General features: G+C 38.9%; 1 protein-coding gene across 1 annotated transcript in view; it reads left to right on the top strand.

Annotated features, from left to right (window-relative positions):
* Positions 1-392: 392 nt before the first annotated feature.
* Positions 393-21,945, top strand: part of EP300 (E1A binding protein p300) — an 83,272-nt gene continuing 61,719 nt past the window's right edge. The window contains 2 exon segments of the mRNA XM_021687435.2: positions 393-561; positions 18,754-19,391. Coding sequence (XP_021543110.1) covers positions 468-561; positions 18,754-19,391 — 732 coding nt within the window. The 5' untranslated portion in view covers positions 393-467.

Below are 21,945 nucleotides of genomic sequence, written 5' to 3'. Positions count from 1 at the left end.
TCTCGTCGCCTCCTCCTCTCCCCCCTTTTCGCCCCCGCCTCCTTGTGGCGATGAGAAGGAGGAGGACAGCGCCGAGGAGGAAGAGGCTGATGGCGGCGGCGGAGCTCCGAGAGACCTCGGCTGGGCAGGGGCCGGCCGTGGCGGGCCGGGGACTGCGCCTCTAGAGCCGCGAGTTCTCGGGAATTCGCCGCAGCGGACGCGCTCGGCGGATTTGTGCTCCTGTGCCCTCCTCCGGGCCTGGGCGCAGGCCCGGCCCCTCGCACTTGCCCCTACCTTTTCTATCGAGTCCGCATCCCTCTTCAGCCACCGCGACCCAGCGAAGAGAAAAAGGAACTTCCCCCACCCCCCTCGGGGGCCGGCGGAGCCCCCCAAGCCCACCCCAGGGAGCGGGGCGGGGAGCCCTGGCCAAAGAAGAGATTTCCCGAGGATTCTCGTTTTCCTCGCCTGTATCTCCGAAAGAATTAAAAATGGCCGAGAATGTGGTGGAACCGGGGCCGCCTTCAGCCAAGCGGCCTAAACTCTCATCTCCGGCCCTCTCGGCGTCGGCCAGCGATGGCACAGGTTAGTCCCGGGAGCCCTGGCCTTCCACATCCCCCTTAATCTTTTTTGCTCAGTGCACCTTTCCTCTTTCATATTTTCCTTTTTTTCTCTTCTTAGTTCTCTGCTTCTTGATTAATTTTAAAGGTGTTTGAATGAGCTGGTCGAAGACGTCCAGTAGCCCAACCATTTTCTTTGCTTCCTAATACATTCGTTGCAACACTATGTCATATCGGTGTGTGTTCTGGAATTAGAGCTCTTGAGTGGTGCTATGGAAATAGCTTTTATTGTTGCTCCCATGCAGTTTAATTTTTGAAATGCCAGTGCATTTGTGTGTAAGGGCTTTTTATGCAATTTTGCTTTGAATTTTTTGTTGTTGAGAAATGAGGAATTGCGAATCCTTTCTCCTCGATTGCACTTACTCTGTTTTCTCTACTTTCCACTCTTTTCAAGATTTTCTCTTTTTTGCACAAGATTTTCCGTTGAGGATGAGAGTAAAAAATCTTGATTTTTATTTGTGTGTTATGTGTGATCCAGGATTTCAGGTTTGACGTTAGCTTTAACGTCAAAGCTGAAATTTGGTTCGAATTATTTTACCTACCATTCCTAGCTTCCCCCCCTTTTTTATTTGCCTTAAGAATCAATATGGAGCGCAGTTCATTTTACATCTCCCATTTCTTTGGTCTGAGACCAAAATGTCTGAAACTCGGGGGTTTTAGGTTGGGAGAGAGCAGAGGCATTTTCTTTGCAGTTTGTAGTCACTTTCTCTTTTGGGGGGGGCGGTGGAGATAACCAATTGTGTGGAGTTATGTACTTGGAAATCAAAATTAGGAGTTGTAAGGGTCCCAGTCATGAACTGCAAACATAGACTGATCGTACAAAAGTTTAAAATGTAAGTAAGGTACTGTATTTGTGTGTTTTTGTGTTTTGTTGTTGTTGTTGTTTATGCTTTAAACATACTTGGAGATCCATATTTCAGCGTAGAAAAGCTCTACCATTCTTAACTTCACTCAGTTGTGGACCAGCCCTTTTGTCAAGGGAAATTCAGGGAGACTTACCTCCATCATCCCCTTCTTATAATTAGTTTGGTGCTGTCCTGATGGCCACCGACCTTCTCTTTTGCTGTCTTAGTTGTTTGAGGTGCCAGGATAATGAAGAGGAAGAATGGTTGGCCATCTGACAGTCCACAAGATGTTCCCCCTTACTACGGGAGCATCTCTTTAACTCCGCGTCATCCCTCCATCTGCCAGTGAGAGTGCATAATGGAGTTAAATGTACCCTATGAGTTTGTAGAGAACTTTTAAAGCATGTTTCTAAGCAGTCTTCGTTTCAGAGGGTGAAAATGTAAGGATATGGCAAATGCTTTGGATTCTTTGCTTTTATAAGAAAAATGTGTCATGAGTTTAAGATAACCTGCAAAGATTGAGGATTTTTGCAGTTTTCTTGTAGTTTTCCACTTCAGGCTTGTAAAATTGGCAATGCAAGAACTTTGATCTATTCTTATTCCTTTAACTTTCTGTAGTCTTCACAGATTTTTTTTTCTCTTACTTGCCTTTTTTCCTTAGAACTGTTACACATATCGAGTATCATATTCCTTTGCACTTACTAAAATGTTCCGAAGGATTTTCAGATCACCTTTAGACATATTTCTGCCTGTATGTTTTTGTGTTATTTCTTTAATTTTTGTGTAATGTGGTAATGGATTTTACATTTGAATTCACTAGAGACTTGGGATATTGTAGAGAAAACTTCTTTAATGTGTGTCATTTTGATGACTCCTGATTTGAGCAGCTTACTCTTGGAGTAATGCAAGGCCTGAAGGGAGAGTGCGCTCTGCTGTTGTTCAGACACCTCTATTCAATGCACTACTGCCTTCTCCATATTTGATCTGTGTACTTGGCAACTTTAGCTAACTCATTTTAGTAGTGTCTCACCTGTCCAGTATACAAAAACTATTTTGCTACTTGAAATATCTTTGGATAACTAAGAGAGTCCTAAATGTATCAGGTGGGTTTTTAGAGTAAAAAACCCTCAACGTTGAGATGAACTCAATTTTAGTACTAAGAGTTTATCTTAGTATTAGTTACCTTTCTCTAAATTTTGTGATGAGAGTTGATCCCTCCTGCCCCCATTAAGATTGTACTCTAGGAATTCTTCGGTGTCAATTTTTAATCCTAATCAGTATGGGTTTTGGCGGGGGAGGATGGAGGGAGGTAGTTATAAAGAAAATACTGTCCCATTGTGAACATAATTCAAGTTGATGATTTTTTATTTTTCTTTTATTTTTCTTTTTGCAGGCAGCAGTGTGTAGTATAAGTTGTCAGGGAACTTTTAACAGAGACACTTCACTTCTTAAAACTTTAATAAGTTTTCAAACATGTAACTTTTCTGTGTACTTTTGAGTTATTACCTGGATATTTTATAAATGTGAAAGTAAGTTGTTTTTTGGTAATTGATTATGAATTTTATCTAGAACTGGGTCAAAATGATCCCAACCTTCTAGACATCAGAAACTTTTTTTTTTTTTTTTTAATGATCAGGACTTGTGATTTTAGTAGTGTTAAGTGTACCTACCAAGAGTGTTGGCATGTTCCAGTTGTATAGGAAAGAAAACTGGAGCCCAATTGGGTTGACAGTCTAACATGTTAAAACAAATTAGTGTTTAAATTCCAACTTCTGAATTTTTAAGGTTAGCCACTGCTGCAGAATAAAAATGACTTTTTAATGAGATGTCAAAGATTCTTCTAAAACATTCCAGATTGATTCAAATAACTTGAATTAAGTTCAAGTTTTATGTGTTGGAATGGGGAGGGAGAGACTTAATTTTTTAGCTTTTGCATCTTTATGTTCCTGTTTCAATATTTGTACTTGATCCATTGAAAATTGTATTTAACTTGGTATGGTTAGGCCAAAACTATTTGATAAATAAAATAACTTTATGTTCTCCACCCAAAAAAAAAAAAGATTATAAAAACCATTTGTAGAAATATTTTGGTAAAATTATTGACCAAGAAAGTTAACAGGTAAGTCCTGAAAATATTTCTTGAACCTATTTCTAGTAATAATATGTGCAATGGGCTTGATGAGGATGATATAGTTGCCTTCATTGTTCATTGGATATGTTCTGTCACTGCTTTGTAAACACTTAATGCTATATGCATTGAAAGAACAGACTGGAAAGATGGATGACAGCGTTAGGATCTGGCATATTAAGTAACGATCTTTCTGGTCTTGGTACCAGTTTTGTAGTTCTACTGCGTATTCGTGTCAGAATTGGCTTGGATTTTATCCCTGTTTTTCATTTCAAAGGAACAGGGCAGATAGGATATAAAATACATTATTTTGACCACTAGATTAATATACATAATAGAGAAGTGGCAAGGATTTTTTTTTAATGTCAGTTATACTTTCTCAAAACACTACTGTGGATTAATGGTTTATTATCCTAACCAGAATATTTTTGGTGGCCATTTCTTTTTCAGCTCTTAAACCTATGATACTGTGTTTTAATTTTATTTTTAAGGCAGGCATGTTTATATTCGAGTTCTCCTGGAGTTTTTCAGTTATGGCTCCTTGGTCCAATGAGGTATTGCTGACCTCAGTGTTAATGTTGCAAAACATTTTATTAAGTGCCTTGAACTCTGGCAGTTGCTTATTCTCAAGGCTTTGTAAGTTCATTTATAGGGCTTCAAGAAGGCTGTATGTGGTTGATAGTGAGATAGTGACTTTTGTTAAATTGTAAGTCTTGTACATGTTACATACAGTGTGGGTGCCCTTTTCCAGCAGAAATTCGTGTCTGTCACAGACGTAAGAAATGTATTGGCATGTCCAGTGAATGTGTAATGGAGAGAGAGGAAACGGTTTCTGCCTTTGGTTGCCTTTTCGCATTATTTTCTGTTTTACTTTGCTTTTCCACCTTCTCCTTAGTCTGTTCTATAAAAAGCGAGATAAATTGAAACAAGAAATTGAAAATAAGTGCCTAGTGGTGTTTGTAGGGACATTAAGTGGTAAATAGGAAAGGGAAAAAAAAGAGTAGGAAGAATGTTGCAGATACACGTGGGAGTGCAAAATACCTCTTCCTGGTATATTTACAAAAACAGTTCAGGAGCTGTTCTGCCAATTCATAACAGCCAACAATTAATAGAAAAATAAGATATGCTTGTTTTGTGTGTATTTTGTGATTTTAGGGTTTCTTCTTTGAGAATTTCCGAAGTTGAATTTTTTTAGTGTGGCAGACAGAGAAATTAATGGGCAAATTGAAACTTAAATTATACCAAGTGTAAAAATTTTAAAACATTAAATTTTGCAGGTTATTTTTTCATGTGATGGGTGTTAGTTTTCTTCTGAAATTTTGGTAGGAAATTTTTTATTGCTCAGTTCTCACAGGTTTTTTGTTGTTGTTGTCTTTTTTTTCTCACAGGTTTAAGAGAATAAATATTAAGGTGTTAAGCTTCTCCTGGACAGTTTAGATATCCTTTGTTTTTAGATATAGATCTTACTTTATAAATGCTTCAAAAGGCAATTAGGAGTAATTTAGTTGAGAGAGAGAACGAAAACTAAAACTCCTGGGAAAAAACGTGAGTGGTTAAGAAAATGGGTTTTTGGAAACACTGCTTTAGAGTTCTGATCCCAGACGTGCCTTTTTAACTGTGAACCTTGGGCCAGTTACTTAACCTCTCTCGGCTTCCTCACCTGTAGTACCCACCCTACAGGATTGTGGTGAGGAATAAACGAAAATTCTCTTTGTCAAATGTTTAGGATAGAGTGCTTGCTGCAGTGTAGTATGCGCTCATTGTGTTGACAGTTTTTAACCTTACTGGCTAAATATATAGCAACAACAAAGCAGTGGTAGATTTTTTAATGGATTTATAGATAGATTGGATAAAGAGAAAGCCAAGTTCATGAAGTTCAGAGAGTAGTAGTAGTCTAAGAAGTAAAGCTTATGGTGCAAGTTAGCCAATAGATCTCAAAGATAAAGTTTCTGAAGAGTAAGAATATGGTAGCGGAGACTAAAATAAAAGTAGAAGTACTATATGTACTGTCATATAGGGTGTCTTGTATATGTAAGTAATTAAAATGGAAATCAAGTATTTAAAGCGTGAGAAATCAGAAGGATTATTCTTACTGGAAATGCTCAAGTTAGAATGGCTTTTTGCTAAAGAACTGTGTGATTGAGCACTACTTTTTCTATTTTCTGTTTGCTTACTGGGTCTTAAAAGACTTTTTTAAAAAAGGAAGAGGGAGAAGAAAAGAAGCAGTGCAGTGCTTTTCAGATTTTTTTGACCACACCCCATAAGAACTACATTTTATATGGAGAACTAGAGACGCTACCTCAGCAAGTGGACAAACTACTTATCCTTACTATCTGTAATATACTCTGGTGTTTTCTATTATGTTTGTTTCTTTTTTTTTAAGTGCTGGTTGTGACCCACTGTATTGATTTCATGACCCACTATTGGCTTGTGACCCACAATTTGAAAAATACTGGCTTAGAAGAGTTGACAAGCTGGCATTCATCTGTATTGGACCAACATTTTCTGTATATTAGGCATTTATCCTCAGTGCAGGGAATACTCTGGTAATCAAGATAGATATGGACCCTTCCTTCCCATTGCTCATAGATAAGGGGATGAGAGTGACATTCAAGACTGATGTGACCAGCGTTGTATTTGGGAAGTACTGTACAGTGGGAGAAATAGGAGGGTCTATAACCTGTAACTACTGTTCCTCTGGTTGCTGTCTTTGAGGAATTGATGTCTGATCTTGAGATCTGAAGGATAGAATATAGTGTTCATAAGAGTGAGCCCAGGCTGGGAACAAGAGTATGGCCTGTTCAGGGAACCTATTAAGTTCCATCTGACTGGGGGGATAGCAAGAAATACAATCATAGAGGTGAGTATGGAGCCAGTTATGCTTGGCTTATAATACTTTTTTTGGGTTTTTTTGCTTATAATACTTACTGGAGTTTAGATTTTCCATTTCAGCTCTTTTTCAAAAGATTTTTATTTATTTGACAGAAAGCAATTGCATGTGCATGCGCATGTGCACAATTGAGGAGCAGCAGGGGGAGGGAGAAGCAGGCTCCCCACTGAGCGAGGAGGCCAACGGAGGGCTCCATCCCAGGACCCTGAGATCATGACCTGAGCCAAAGGCAGACGCTTAACGCATTGAGCCACCCAGGCGCTCCCCATTTTAGCTCTTTTAAATGGATGGGGCATAATTGTACCTTGATGATTGAAGTGAGGAATGCTTTGGAGAGGAACAGGGCAAAATATGAAACAGGGAGACCAGAGAGATGGCTGTTTTAGGATTCCAGCTGTGATGAGGGTGGCCTGAACTAGTAGATGGAAAGCAGTGAAAAGATTTGAGGAAAGTGGGTGACGAGCAGAACTTGGTGATTAATTACTCATTAGGATTTTGTGATAGAGGGATCAAGGGTAATTCCCAAGTTTCAAGTTTGGGCAGCTGGGTTGGTGAGGTTGCCATTTTCTAAGATAGCAAACATAGGAAGTGAAGTATTTGGGTATGGATGTGGTGGGGAGGGGTTGTGATGAGTTAAATTGTAAACATTTTGAAGTTGTGTGATTCTCCTGAGTTGAGTAGTCACTGTTTTCATTTGGTGTGTCTTTCTCTCCTTTCAGCCAACAAACATTAATTACCAAACATCAATTATTAGACACTTGGAAATTTAAAAATGAATCAAGGTTGCACTTTTTGTTCTCAAAGCATTTAGGATCTGGTGGGGTTGGTATACATGTCCACACAATTTTCCTGTGAGTTATACTCTGATAAGTATTCTAAAAAGTTGGGGATAAAAGTAGAGGGTAGGGATTGTTTCTGACAGGGTGTGTTTGGAGAACTGAGGGAAAACTGCAGAGGGAAAGTTGAACAGAGGTAGGAGAACTTGAAGATAACTTACCTTAGAAGTAGAGAAAATTGGAAGAGTATTTCTTTTTTCTTTTTTTTTTTTAAGATTTATTTATTTGACAGAGACACAGCGAGAGAGGGAACACAAGCAGGGGGAGTGGGAGAGGGAGAAGCGGGCTTCCCCCTAAGTAGGGAGCCCAGTGCAGGACTCGACCCCAGGATCCTGGGATCATGACCTGAGCCGAAGGCAGACGCTTAACGACTGAGCCATCCAGGCTCCCCGGAAGAGTATTTCTGTTTAACAAATACAGGTGGTTCTAATGTAGCTGGAATCAGACTATGGTGTATGTTTTTATGTGAGACAGATGGGAAAGGATTTTGGTGTCCTACTATGAAAAGACAGAAATGTAGTAAGGAGTTTGACGTTTCTTACCATCAGGATAAAAGTTTTATGAACAAGAGAATGACATGGTCAGGGAAAAGGGGAAGACTAATTCTGGTGACATGGTACAGGATCAGTAGCAAGGAGAGCACCTAATGGCCCCAAGACGAGGGGTATGTCATTTATCTTTTGAAGTGCACTTCCATTTGCCTTGGGAGTTTTTGGTAGACTGTAATTATTGATGTGAATTGTTTATTTTTTTAAGGTCCAAGTTTTGTTTACCAATTGTCCTAAATGTAGAGAATAACAGCAGATAACAACTCACTTTCTCCTTTTTCTTTGCAGATATGCAGTCTTTAGAAATGTTTTTGGTTTTGTTTTTTGGAGAGATGCTATGATAGCTGTTTCACGTAGGATCCCCTATAGACATTTCATTCCCTCAGAACTAACCCCAGTCAAGCAAACGAATCTTATACTCACCACAAAGCTTCTCCCAAGATGTTACCACTACTCAAAATCAAGAAATGATCAGTGGTAGTTAAGTGAACATGCAGTTTAGGTTTAGTATAAACATGTCATTGAGTTGATTTTTAAGGTGGGATTTTGATAAATCATCTCACCTTTTAGTTAATTTCATGTGAAGAAGTGTCACCATATTAATAAAGAGCAAGGCAGATAGTCAGTATAAAACTTCTAAAAGTGGGGCAAGGTCACACATTTGATCAGTTATAGCACTTCATCTCTGTTTAAATTTTAAGACCTAACTTAAATGTGTTGGGGTTAAGAGGCAACTTCAAGTCAATCACTTGCCAAAGTATAAGTACACCTTTTGATGTCATCGTTGCAGGACAATGTTAAGAATGCATATTTTGAAATTTGCTTGCACTTCTGCCCTTTGACTCCATTGGATTTCAAAATTCAACACTTGATAACATGCATAGCTATGTGATCCTGTATAATCTAGTATTGATCATCATCTTCAATCCAAGTTTGTATGTAAAATCACAAATTGTTTCCAGTTTTCTTGAAAAGTATTAGAAGTCATATCTGTTTTTCCAGCATGGATATTTCATTTAATTTTCTTTCTTTCAGAAGTAGTTTTAAGTGTTTGTGCATCTTTCTTTCCTTGATAGGTGGGTTGTTTGTGATTAGATTAGTTCTACGTCTGCAGAGTATCAAAATACTGTTTTTATTTTTATTTTTTATTTTTTTAAAGATTTTATTTATTTATTTGAGACAGAGAGAATGAGAGAGAGAGAGAGAGCACATGAGAGGGGGGAGGGTCAGAGGGAGAAGCAGGCTCCCTGCCGAGCAGGGAGCCCGATGCGGGACTCGATCCAGGGACTCCAGGATCATGACCTGAGCCGAAGGCAGTCGCTTAACCAACTGAGCCACCCAGGCGCCCCTCAAAATACTGTTTTTAAATAAAGCACTGAATGAAGGTTAGGAAAGTTGTTTCAACCTAATTATTTCATGAAGTTTGCAAATTTGCCTCATTTTAAAGACTATCTAAAATGTCATGCTGCTTTTTTTTTTTTTTTTTAAGATTTTTATTTATTTGAGAGAGAGTGCACAAGTGGGGTGAGGGGCAGAGGGAGAAGCAGGCTCTTCGCTGAGCAGGGAGCCCGATGTGGGGTTCGATCCCGGGAGTCCGGGATCATGACCCAAGCTGAAGGCAGCTTTTTAACCGACTGAGCCATCCAGGCACCCCTAAAATGTCATGCTTCTTAAGCACCCCAAAAAGCTGAGTTAATAATGTAGGAAGTGCCCTAAACCAGTAAGAATGAGAGATCTTTGTTATATTGTCAATGTCTAGCCAAACTGTTACCAGATTTATTGAAGTTATATAGATTTGACTTTCATTTCCATCCTTATTTTTTTTAAATCCCAGATCCCTCACCTGGAATAGGGGCTCTGAGCATTCTGATCTCTTCCCACCTCATCACTCACTTTGCTCTCCCTACTTGTAATTCTTGCAGTTGCTGAACTGGTTGAGCTTTAGGTGGTACGCATCCCATTTTCTTTCTCTCCACTCTTCACCTGTCCTGCTCCTACTTAATCCTCTGGCCTCACCACTGGGTTAGAGGAAGGAAAGGTTTTGAGATCTGGAATGTTCGTTTTTTAAAAAACATTTTAATACCATATAGAAAGCTAAATGAAAGCAGAATCAGGGGCCTGGGTGTCTCAGTTCGTTAAGTGTCTGCCTTCGGCCGAGGTCATAATCCCAGGGTCCCTCCATCTGGCTCCTTGCTCAGTAGGGAGCCTGCTTCTCCCTCTCCCTCTGCCGCTCCCTCTGCTGCTCCCCCTGCCTGTGGGCGTGCGTGCGCACGCTCTCTGCCAAATAAAATCTTAAAAAAAAAAAAAAAAAAAAGAATCAATGGATGAGTTCTGTCTTCTAAGTGGATACTTGAGAATTTACTAGTTTTGGAACAGTATGGTTATTAGTATGGGTATTTTGCTTATGTGCACAGTTTAAGAGCAGAACTGAGTTTTTATTTGACTTCAGTTTACCTGAAGCACAAAAATAAGCCTGTTACAAACAATGTTTGAGCCTTTTATATAGGAAAAAAATGTATAACTGGGAAGAGGTGCTATTCAGTAGAATTAGATTTTTTTTTTTTAAAGATTTTAATTATTTATTTATTCATGAGAGACAGAGAGAGGCAGAGGGAGAAGCAGGCTCCCAAGGAGCAGAGAGCCCGATGCGGGACTCGATCCCAGGACCCCGGGATCATGACCTGAGCCGAAGGCAGACGCTTAACCATCTGAGCCACCCAGGCGCCCAGAATTAGATTTTTTGAGCCAAAATTATTTCAAGTTTCACATTGTAATTATTAATTTTAAAAAAAGCCTCTTGTTTATGCTCACAGCACAGTGCAGTGTGTTGGGATTGTATTAAGAATTCTAATTTTGAAGGTTATGCTTCATTTATATATTTCATGGTGGGTAGTATTTATCTAGTTTCTCACATATTGTGGAATCATCTTTATCTTGATTTTTGGAAAGGCTAAGTGATGTCAGTATTCATTTTACAAGATATTATATGGCCAAATTGATATAGCAATATAGAAAACACCAAGTGTGACCTACAAAATCAGTATGTAATAATGAAAGGATGTTTTGACTCAACACTAGTTTCCCACATATTCAATCCAAATTCGTTTTTGTTTAGATTGTCACATTTCTAAATACCTGGTCCATTGGATATACTTCATGTATTCTGAACTTTACAAATCACATTTAAATCTGTCCTGTCAGTCACATTTGTATCACTGTGTTTGGATTGAATGTACACTCAGGTGAAGAAATATTTTACTCAAAGTTATTTTGTACTTGAGCATCACTAAAGGTATTTGGGAACTTGTCAGTGAACTATTTGGTAGAAATCGTCTGCTAATGATATTGATTGGTTGATAATTTTTAAAGTAAGCAGGAAATGTCTTATTGGAGATAGTGTGAGTTCGTTCAACAGTTGTTTATGATACTGTTTTGTGATACTTGGCATAGGATAGTTTAAAAGGTAATGGAATAAATTTCAGATTTATAAATTTCTAATCATAGAGAAAGGGGGCAATTAAACAAGTATTTAGGAGCTTACTTTAACATCTAGAAAAGATACTTGTTGTCTTTTCCTTTCTTACCTCCTCAGTCCGCTGCAGTCTGGCATTTGCTCCTTCCAACTCCACTGAACTACTCTTTCCTAGATTAGTAAATACTTCCTAGTACATCTACATTTAGTAAATTCTCTCTGGAGCATGGGACACCACTAACATTTCCTTCTTGGAACCTGGTTTCCAGGACAGTGTTCCTGGTGGATGGGCTTGGGGAATGGTGGGTTTCAACATCCTTTGATGGTTAAGATTATTGTCCCTTAAATACTTGTATATCTGATGGTCCCCTTAATGTCTAACAGTGACTTTTTTTCTTACATCACCATGTATTCCTCTGGATTTCCCTTCTGGATAACAGAACCCCTATATACTTTTAGGTCGTCCAACCCAGAAACTTAGGCGTCATCCTTGTCTTTTTTCTTAATCCCCTACCTATAGTCACAAAGAGTTCTTTCAATTCGCATCTTTGATGCCTCTGCCCATTTAGTACTTCTGCTCCAGATCAACTGCTAGTTTTTGTTACTTCTCCAGCAGCAGCCTCCTAACCAGTCTCTCTGACTCCAGACACGTCTGTCCAATTCATTCTTCATCTTGTTTGCCTGAGTGGGCTCTAAGAAATACAAATTTGTTCATACCAGACTTTTGCTTAAAAGTCTTCAGTAGACCAATTTTCTCTTTAGAATAAAAATTCTGAACTCTTAGGTTAAGGGATCTTCTAGGTTTCTCATGTTTGTCGAACATCTAAATTTTACTCAGCTGATCTGAACTAATCCCTATGAAGGGCAAGTTGAGATAGGGGCCTGAGAAGATGATTTATTTGAACCTTCATTTTTTTCCCCTTTCCTTAAAGGAAAAGGAAGAACTTGAAGAGCTCAGTAACAAGCGTGAAATTGAAACTGGTCAGTACTAAAATCCACCATCCAGTAGGATTTCCTAAATTGTGACATTAAATTTTTTAATTATTTTTTTCCCTTGCATCTTCATACATATTGCTTTTAGTTTGGGACTTGCTTTTCTAACAAGTTTTAGACCATGGGTTTCATTTGCTGTTTAGGACAAAGTCGTAGCTAAGGACTCACCCTGGAAGTTATCCTGGCCCTTCCCTCTGGACAGAAGGTTCTGAAATTTCTCATCAGGCATTCAGATTCTCTATCACTCAGCCAGGGACACCAGAATCTTCTGTGTGAGTTTACCTTTCTCAGTTAACACTCTTCCTATCCCAAAAAACAGAACAACAACAATAAAACTCCATGAGGGAAGTAGAGAAAGTTGTACTATCTCTTGATGGAAGGGGTGACTTGAGCTCACAGTTGCTAAATGAGGTCAGCTTATAGAATTGGGTTTAGACTCCCTGAGCAGTGCCAAGCTATAGGTAACAGTGATAACTCATGGCATTTAGGAATTATAAATGTCCAGCTTTTAGGCACACAAAGTAGCTTAGGAGTAATGATGACTGTTAATGATATTAGATGAAATAATAGCGTCTGTTTAATCAAAGTATATGTATGACTTTTACAGTCTTCCAAATTTAATCAGTATAGCTGTTGAAAATGTTTTAAGTAGAGGTAAGAGAACTTTTATTAAGTTACAAATACCAAATCAGATATAAATAATTACAATATGCAATTTTAGAATTGCTGAAAACATTAATTCTGTGAGCTTACGTTAGATCCTGTGAGAAATGTAAATATTTATTAAATACAACCCTTGGGGTGCCTGGGTGGCTCAGTCACTTGAGCGTTCGACTCTTGATTTCGGCCCAGGTCATGATCTTGGGGTTGTGGGGTTGAGCCCTCACATCCAGCAGGGAGTCTGCTTGAGAATCTTTGCCTTTGCCCCTCCACCATGCACATACTTGAGCTCTCTCTCTCTCTCAAATCTTTTAAAAAAAAATAAATGCAACCCTTATCCTTCAGATACTCATAATTTGGTAATGAAGTAATGATGCACACAAATATTTAGCCATAACAAAAGATAGAAGATAGTAAGTGCATAGTTGATTGAGAGCCATCTTGGGAAACAAGAGAATTGGAATCAGTCTTTGAGTTGAAACCTGAGTGGATCTAAGAACAGTCCTAAACTTTTATTTTCAGGGTCTACCAATGTAAACCCTCCCGTCTGGCTTCACAATGGAGCTTAACTTTGTAATGTGATGTGAAATGTTTTGCATAAACATGAAGCAGCAATCAAATGGAGCAAATTTGGCTGTAGTACAGGTTAAATTAAAATCCTCAAGATTCTAGGGTCTCCAGTAAGACTTCTGTATTACTAAAGTCCAGTAAGACTTCTGTATTACTAAAGTTGATTTCTCCTCAGTGAATTCTGTATATGTGGCTCTTACCTACTTCTGATATTGTTGAGAGGATTAGTGGGAATAATAAAATTATTGAAGTGCCAAGAACAATCCCTGACACGTTGAAAGTGCCTGATAAAAGTTTCTCATTATTATAAGATTGTTTTGTCTCCTAATAGGGTAATGATTCCATTGAATAATGATAGATAAAATATTTTCATGGTGTTTAATATGTGCCGGCACTATTTTAAATACATATTAACTCATTTAATACTCAACAAATAACTTATGAAGTAGGTACTTTCCTATTATACAGAGGTGGGAACTAGGCTCTTCTGTGTGTACTTCAGAACCCTCTTGTCTGGTTCCCTGAAAAACTGTTAGAATTTTGATTGGCATTGCACTGAATGTGTAATTTTTCTTGTATTATTACTTTGGCTAGATTCTCCAGTACAACATTGAATTAGGAGTGTTTGTCATGGATATCTTTGTCTTGTTCTGATGCTAAAGAGACTTTTGATGTTGGTCCATTAATGAATATTTGCTGTCAGTTTTTATGTTTTGGAAGGAACCTTTTTTATCACTTTAAGGAAGTTCCCATCACTTTCTTGATCGCTGTAGTTTTTTGTTGTTTTGGTTTGGGGTTTTTTGTGTGTGATTGGGTATTGAATTTTATACAGTGCTTTTCTTAGAGCCATTGAAATCTTTGTTAATATGATGAATAACTTATAGATATTCTAGGCTTCTAATGCAAACCCCTCCCCCCCCTGGATTCCTGACATTATCTTAACTTGATCGTTATAGTACATTTTAAAGACACTTGATGAATTTGATTTGCTGGGGGTTTGTTTTTGTTTGGGGGTGGGTTTTGGTGTTTGTTTTTTTTCTTTTTTGGATTTCTGCTTACGTTCATGATTTTCTTTTCTTGTACTGGCCATGTGATTTTTTAGAGTATTCTGTTTTCTAGAAGTGTATGTATGAGGTTGACTTGTCTTTTACTTGAAAGTTCAGTAGGACATGCCTGTAAAAACATTTAGATCTGGTGTTTTCCTTATGGGAAGATTAACCAACGATTAAGACAGACTATTTCTTTCTTTTCTTTTTTTTTAAGATTTGTTTATTTGAGAGGGAGGGAGAGAACCAGGGGAGGGGCACGGGGAGAGGGAGGGAGAATCCCAAGCTGACTCCTCCCTGGGCAGAAGCCTGATGCACGGCTGGATCTCATGACCCTAAGATCATGGCCTGAGCCGAAACCAAGAATTGGACACTTAAGCGACCGCACCACTGAGGCACCCCCAGACTATTCCTTTAATAGTAATAATAGGCTCTCTATGTCTCCTTCTTTTAAACTTATTTAAATGGGAAATTTCAATTTAACAGAATAGTATAAAGGAACTCCCATATGCCTGTTACTTCAAGTTATTTTTGCACACACATACATGCTCCCTCCTTTCTTTTTTTGCTGGAGTGTTTTATAGCAAATCCCAGACAAGTCATTTCACCAGAAATACTTCAATATGTATCTCATAGTTAAAAGGATTTGTTTTAACGTAGTAACTATGCTATTACCACGCCCACCAAAATTGATAATTTAATATTACCCACCACTCAGTCGTATATAATTTTCCTGATTTTCTTTTTAAGATTTTATTTATTTATTTATTTGAGATATATGAGTGGCGCCTGGGGAGGGGCAGGAGGAGAGGGAGGGACAGAGAATCTCATGCGGACTTCCTTGCTGAGCGCAGAGCCCAACTCAGGGCTCAGTCCCATGACCCTGAGAACATGACCTGAGCCAAAACCAGGAGTCAGATGCTTGACTGACTGAGCCACCTAGGTGCCCCGTCCTGATTCTCTTCTTTAAAAATGTGTTTTCTTATAGCTGATTTTCAGGTTCCAAACAAGATATGTCTAGTTGGATTTTTTTTTTTTTTTAAGATTTTATTTATTTGACAGAGAGAGATACAGCGAGAGAGGGAACACAAGCAGGGGGAGTGGGAGAGGGAGAAGCAGGCCTCCCGCCGAGCAGGGAGCCAGATGCGGGGCTCGATCCCAGGACCCTGGGATCACGACCCGAGCCAAAGGCAGACGCTTAACGACTGAGCCACCCAGGCGCCCCTAGTTGTTGGATCCTTAAAACAACTCCTCCCATTCCTTTATATTTGTCTTTTTATGTCATTGATTTGTTGCAGAAACTAGGACGTTTATCCTACAGAATTTCTTTTTGATTAAGGTTTCATGAATATTTTCTCAGGAATTATCCACTTTTGACTCTTCAGTTTTTTTGTGTGAAGCTGATTAGCTGTATTGCTTTCTGTTTTGTTTTTTTTCCCTTAACCTTCCCAGAAATTTATTTTTTATTACTCTTCTTCAAAGAACCAACTTCTCGTTTTGTTGATACCCTCTCAGTTGTATCCCTAATTATCAACAGAAGAGAAAAATGCTTTTATCTTTGATTATCTTGCTGCTATTTTTTCTAACGTAATAACTTGGCTACTTAACTCAAGTTTTATCTTTATTTTTTATTTAAGTTTTGAAATGTTACTTTTCTTTTGCGATTTTCTCTTCTCACTTATATGTATGCTTTTAAAATTTCTAAGTGAGCAGAGGGTTTTTTTGTTGTTTTTTGTTTTGTTTTTTACTTAAATGTTCAACACTAAAACTATGCAGATGATGGGATATTTCCTTGTATACTGCAGGGGGAAAGTAGAATGCAAAATTGTTCGTAAAATATGTATGATTTTAGTTTTGTGACTTGTGTAAGTGGAAACAGTGAAGGAAATATATCCACATATTAAGCAGTTGTCTTTCAGTAGTGATAACAGGGAAATTTTTAAAAAAAGATTTTGTTTATTTATTTGTCAGAGAGCACAAAGCAGGGGGAGCGGCAGGCAGAGGAAGAAGCAGGCTCCCCACTGAGCAGGGAGCCTGATGATCCCAAGATCCTGGGATCATGACCTGAGCTGAAGGCAGACACTTTACCAACTGAGCCACCCAGGCGTCCCGGTGATATCAGGGAAATTTTATTTGAAACCTTATTTGTATTCCAAAACACCTAAGACACATTTAGTTTTTATAATGGACGAGCATAAAATGATTTTTCAAAAGGAAAGAATAATACTGTAAAAGTCTGGATTCTGAATCATGCCCTGAGATCCTGGGATGTGATTGACAGCAAATATATATATGTTAATATATATTTTACGTATATATTAGAATTTCCCATTCTTTTTTTAAAATAGATTTTGTTTATTTGACAGAGTGAGAGTGAGAGAGCACAAGCAGGGGGAGTGGCAGAGGAAGAGGGAGAAGCAGGCTCCCCGCTGAGCAGGGAGCCTGATGTGGGGCTTGATCCCAGGACCCTGAGATCCTGACCTGAGAGCTGAAGGTGGACGCTTAACCAACTGAGCCACCTAGGTGTCCCAAGTCAGAGCAATTATAATATGACCAGATGCTTAAGTGTGTTGGACATTAGGCAGGGAGTTGGTGTATAAGTGGTGAAACTTAGCCTTCCCAAAAAGCTACAGTCTGGATGCAGGCGTGGGGTGAGGGGTGGTGGTAGAAAGAGATAGCAGGGAGGAGGAGAGGGAGACACACAGATAATTTCAGTGCCATGATAGAATGCTCTTAAGAATAGGAAGGGCACATAGAGGAAGAGGTGGGCTTTGGAACCAAGATTAATTGGACCAAGTAGATCATTACTAAGTGGTATTTTGTCTTCAAGGGATGGACTATCTTTTAATAGTATAATCAGTTGTTGATTCAAGTATATCTAATTATTAAATACCCAATTATGCCTTGTTAATGTGAAAACTGCTTGGAGAATTAAAAGGGAAAAAAACTCAACACCTCAATCTATATAATGAGTTAATACTGTTAGTCCACAGATCAACCAGGGCAGTTTTTTCCCTCCAGTGGACATTTGGTAATTTCTGGAGATATTTTTTGATTGTCACAAATGGGGTGGGGGTACTACTGGCATTGAGAGAGACCAAGGATCTGCTGCTTATCTTAAAGTTCACAGGACGATCTCCCCTTCCCCCACAACAGAGGAGAATCCAGCCCAAAATGTTCAGTAGTGCCAAGATTGAGAAACCCTGAGTTAATCCATAATTTGCATCCTCTTTTTGTTGGGTTTGGGGTGATTTGTATGTTGTTGAAGGAACTAGGCATGGTTTTATATCCTATTCCAGCGAGATTTTGGTTAAGGGAAACTGATCTGTAGGCTGAGGTCAGGTGAAAGTGAATTCACTCAGATCAAGGACTTGCTTTGTGGCAGGTACTGTGATAGGCACTTGGTAAAGAATGGAAATAGATAGCCCCTGTATTTTTTTTTTTTTTTAAGATTTTTTATTTATTTGACAGAGAAAGAGAGCGAGAGAGGGAACACAAGCAGGTGGAGTGGGAGAGGGAGAAGCAGAGAACATTATGAACAATTTTTGCATTCTACTTTCCCCCTACAGTATACAAGGAAATATCCCATCATCTGCGTAGTTTTAGTGTTGAACATTTAAGTAAATGTTCTGCTCTCCCGCCTAGCAGAGAGCCCGATGCAGGGCTCCATCCTGGGACTCTGGGATCACGACCTGAGCCAAAGGCAGTCGCTTAACCAGCTGAGTCACCCAGGCGCCCCAGTTGTCTATTATTAAATATTTTAAATCTTTTATTTCATTCTGAACTTAGTTTGTGTATAGATAAGTTATTTTAACCTTTCCTAAGGAATTCTGGAATATTAAACGATTGTATATCTTTTTTTCATAAACCGGTACAAACTGGGCAATACGTGTAATGGGTGTTGTGCTAACAGTTAATCCTTTTTCCTTTGGTCTTACGTTAGGTACAGTTCATAAGTGTTTAAACCTGTTGGCATAACCAAATATTCTCTAATTTTTAAATACATATGTAACAAAAATTTTTTTAGCATAATATGAAAGACTGCAATACAAATAGTATCCCATGGAGTGAGGTTTGGAAATACTTAATGCTTATCAAGAACAAAACAGAGAAATTTGTGATTTTGATTCTGTCAAACTCTAACTTTTATCTTGTCTCTTTGCTTTTAGATTTTGGCTCTCTATTTGATTTGGAGCATGACTTACCAGATGAATTAATCAACTCTACAGAATTGGGACTAACCAATGGTGGTGATATTAGTCAGCTTCAGACAAGTCTTGGTATAGTACAAGATGCAGCCTCTAAACATAAACAACTGTCAGAATTGCTCCGGTCTGGTAGTTCCCCTAACCTCAATATGGGGGTTGGTGGCCCAGGCCAAGGCATGGCCAGCCAGCCCCAACAGAATAGTCCTGGATTAGGTTTGATAAATAGCATGGTTAAAAGCCCAATGGCACAGGCAGGCTTGACTTCTCCCAACATGGGGATGGGCACTAGTGGACCAAATCAGGGTCCTACGCCATCTGCAGCAGGTATGATGAACAGTCCAGTAAATCAGCCTGCCATGGGAATGAACACAGGGATGAATGCTGGCATGAATCCTGGAATGTTGAATGCAGGCAATGGACAGGGGATGATGCCTAATCAAGTCATGAACGGTTCAATTGGAGCAGGCCGGGGGCGACCTAATATGCAGTACCCCAACCCAGGCATGGGAAGTGCTGGCAGTTTAATGAGCGAGCCACTGCAGCAAGGCTCTCCTCAGATGGGAGGACAAGCAGGATTGAGAGGCCCTCAGCCTCTCAAGGTAAGTGCAGTTTTGATTTGTATGCACTGTCAGTATGTTTTTGATTGTTCAATGATGGAGGGAGGGCTTGAGGTCAGTTACTCATTTATTCTTTACTAATCATGCTTAATCTTCTTACATGGTGTACCATTTCTCCCATATATGCCAAGGATCTGTGTTGTCATAAATTTTATGAAGCTCTTACGTTAATTTTAAGTAAAACAGTTATAGTTCAGTGATATTGTATGCCTTCAGTTTGTTCCAGCTGATTGCTAATTCCTGTTCTCTCAGTGTTAGCATATTAGAATAAGTGTTAGAATATTTTCACAAATATCAGAATATTTTTAACTCCTTTCTAAGCCCACTTTAGCCTTCATAGACTCCTTGTAAAAATAGTTTTGAGCCAGCTGGCTTTATACCGTCTTCAGAGAGACATCACTTATTTCCACCACTCGGAATGTCCCTGGTTTTCAAGAGGTATTTATTCTAAAAGATTTATTAAATGTTACTTTTTTCTCGTTAGTTGATGGACATTAAGGTGCATTTGTGTGCTCTGAAACCTCAACTAACATTCCAAGTGTCCAGTTAACCTAATTTTGGTCATTGTTTGAAAGGCTTTTCTTTTTCAGAAAGCCTACTTTTAAAAAAAGCTTTATTAAGTAAAGCATACGGAATATATTTTTCAAAACTTTTTAAATGTGTTCTTTATAAAATTAAGATGTTATAAGCATATATTTGATGCTTATTCCTTCATATTTTTCCTACATTTTTTTTTTTTTTTTTTTTTCTCGAAGTGGATCACACTACAATTGCCAACACCTGGTATATAGTTAGTAAACATTTGTTGAATGAAAAAGATGACTTTGCTTGGGAGGTGATATTGGAGATGGGTAAGATTTTCACAAGGAGTTAAGAGCAAGCTCTCTCCATTAGAGGAATAACTGAGTAGGCATTAGGACTTCGTGTTCCTGAGAATCATGATAATGAGAGTTCAGGGATCAAATTAAGACATCGGGATGAGAGGCGCCTGGGTGGCTCAGTCGGTTAAGCATCCGACTCTTAATCTCAGCTCAGGTTTTGATCTCGGGGTCCTGAATTCAAGTGCTGCTTTGGGCTCTACGCTGGGCATGGAACCTACTTAAAAAAAGACATAGCGATAAATTGGGAGTGAGGAGACTGAGGTCATTTTCATATATGAAAGCTCCTAATTTTATTTATTTATTTATTTATTTATTGCCACACAGTAAAGAATATTGACCTCTTAACTTAGGGAAAGATTCTGTTTGCATTCCTACCTCCTCTGTAGATTCTCCTTTTTTGGCACTTTCATGTTGCTGTGTTAATATGGTTAAGTTTGAATATTTGGAGTGGAAACCAGAAACAAGAAGGTAAAATACTTATTAGGTACCTCTTCCAGGTTCTAGAACAGAGCTGTGAAGAGTCCCTGCCCTCCTGATGTTTATACTCCAGTGGGGAGTGGTGGGGTGACAGACTAAACCTTCACAATCAAATATTTATTGAGCCCTAGCTTTGGTGAATAAACTTACTTCATAGAACTTACTTTCTAGTGTGCACATAAGTTACAAGTTTATAGTATTCCAGGTGTGTGCTATGAAAAATTTAAAAAGGAAAAGCCCAGGGGTGCCTGGCTGGCTTAGTTAGTTGAGCATGCAACTCTTGATCTTGGGGTTTTAAGTTTGAGCCCCACGTGTGTGTAGAGATTACTTAAAAATAAAGTCTTAAAAAAAAAAAAAAAAAAGAAAGGCTCAGTGGGAGTGGGGCACTGTTCTTATAATCTAAATCACAGATTTCTTGTATCAGCATTGTTTTAGGGACTGGATATATAGCAGTGTACAAAACAGACAAAAATTCCTGTCTTTGTGGAGCTTCTGTTTTCATGGGATGGAGAAATTCAAATATAAAAATATTATTAAAATATTTTGTGGTTTTGGGGCGCCCGGGTGGCTCAGTCGTTCTGCGTCTGCCTTCGGCTCAGGTCATGATCCCAGGGTCCTGGGATCGAGCCCCACATCGGGCTCCCTGCTCCGCGGGAAGCCTGCTTCTCCCTCTCCCTCTCCCACTCCCCCTGCTTGTGTTCCCTCTCTCGCTGTGTCTCTCTCTGTCAAATAAAAAAAAAAAAAAATTTTGTGGTTTTAAATGAGTCCCACCTATATTTTAAAGTTGATACTTAGGGCGCCTGGGTGGCTCACTTGGTTAAGCGGCTGCCTTCGTCTCAGGTCATGATCCTGGAGTCCCAGGATCGAGTCCCGCATCGGGCTCCCTGCTCAGCAGGGAGTCTGCTTCTCCCTCTGAGCCCCCCCCCATGTGCTCGCTCTCATTCTCTCTCTCAAATAAATAAATAAAATCTTTAAAAAAAATAGTAAAGTTGATACTTGCACTTAGAGCAGTGCTAAGAACTCTAAATGTTTATTTATTAGTAAATGAGTTTGGAGGAATTATGGAAGTTTACGATGAGATACCCAATTAATATATAACTAAGAACTTTTATAAAATGAGTTTTCTCTTTATAACAGGAAAAAAACCTTCCGTATTTTCCTATTGAAGATTAAAATAA

Source organism: Neomonachus schauinslandi, chromosome 5 (assembly GCF_002201575.2).
Source record: "Neomonachus schauinslandi chromosome 5, ASM220157v2, whole genome shotgun sequence".
NCBI classification, from domain to species: Eukaryota; Metazoa; Chordata; class Mammalia; order Carnivora; family Phocidae; genus Neomonachus; species Neomonachus schauinslandi.
This window is presented reverse-complemented; position numbering and strand designations above follow the sequence as displayed.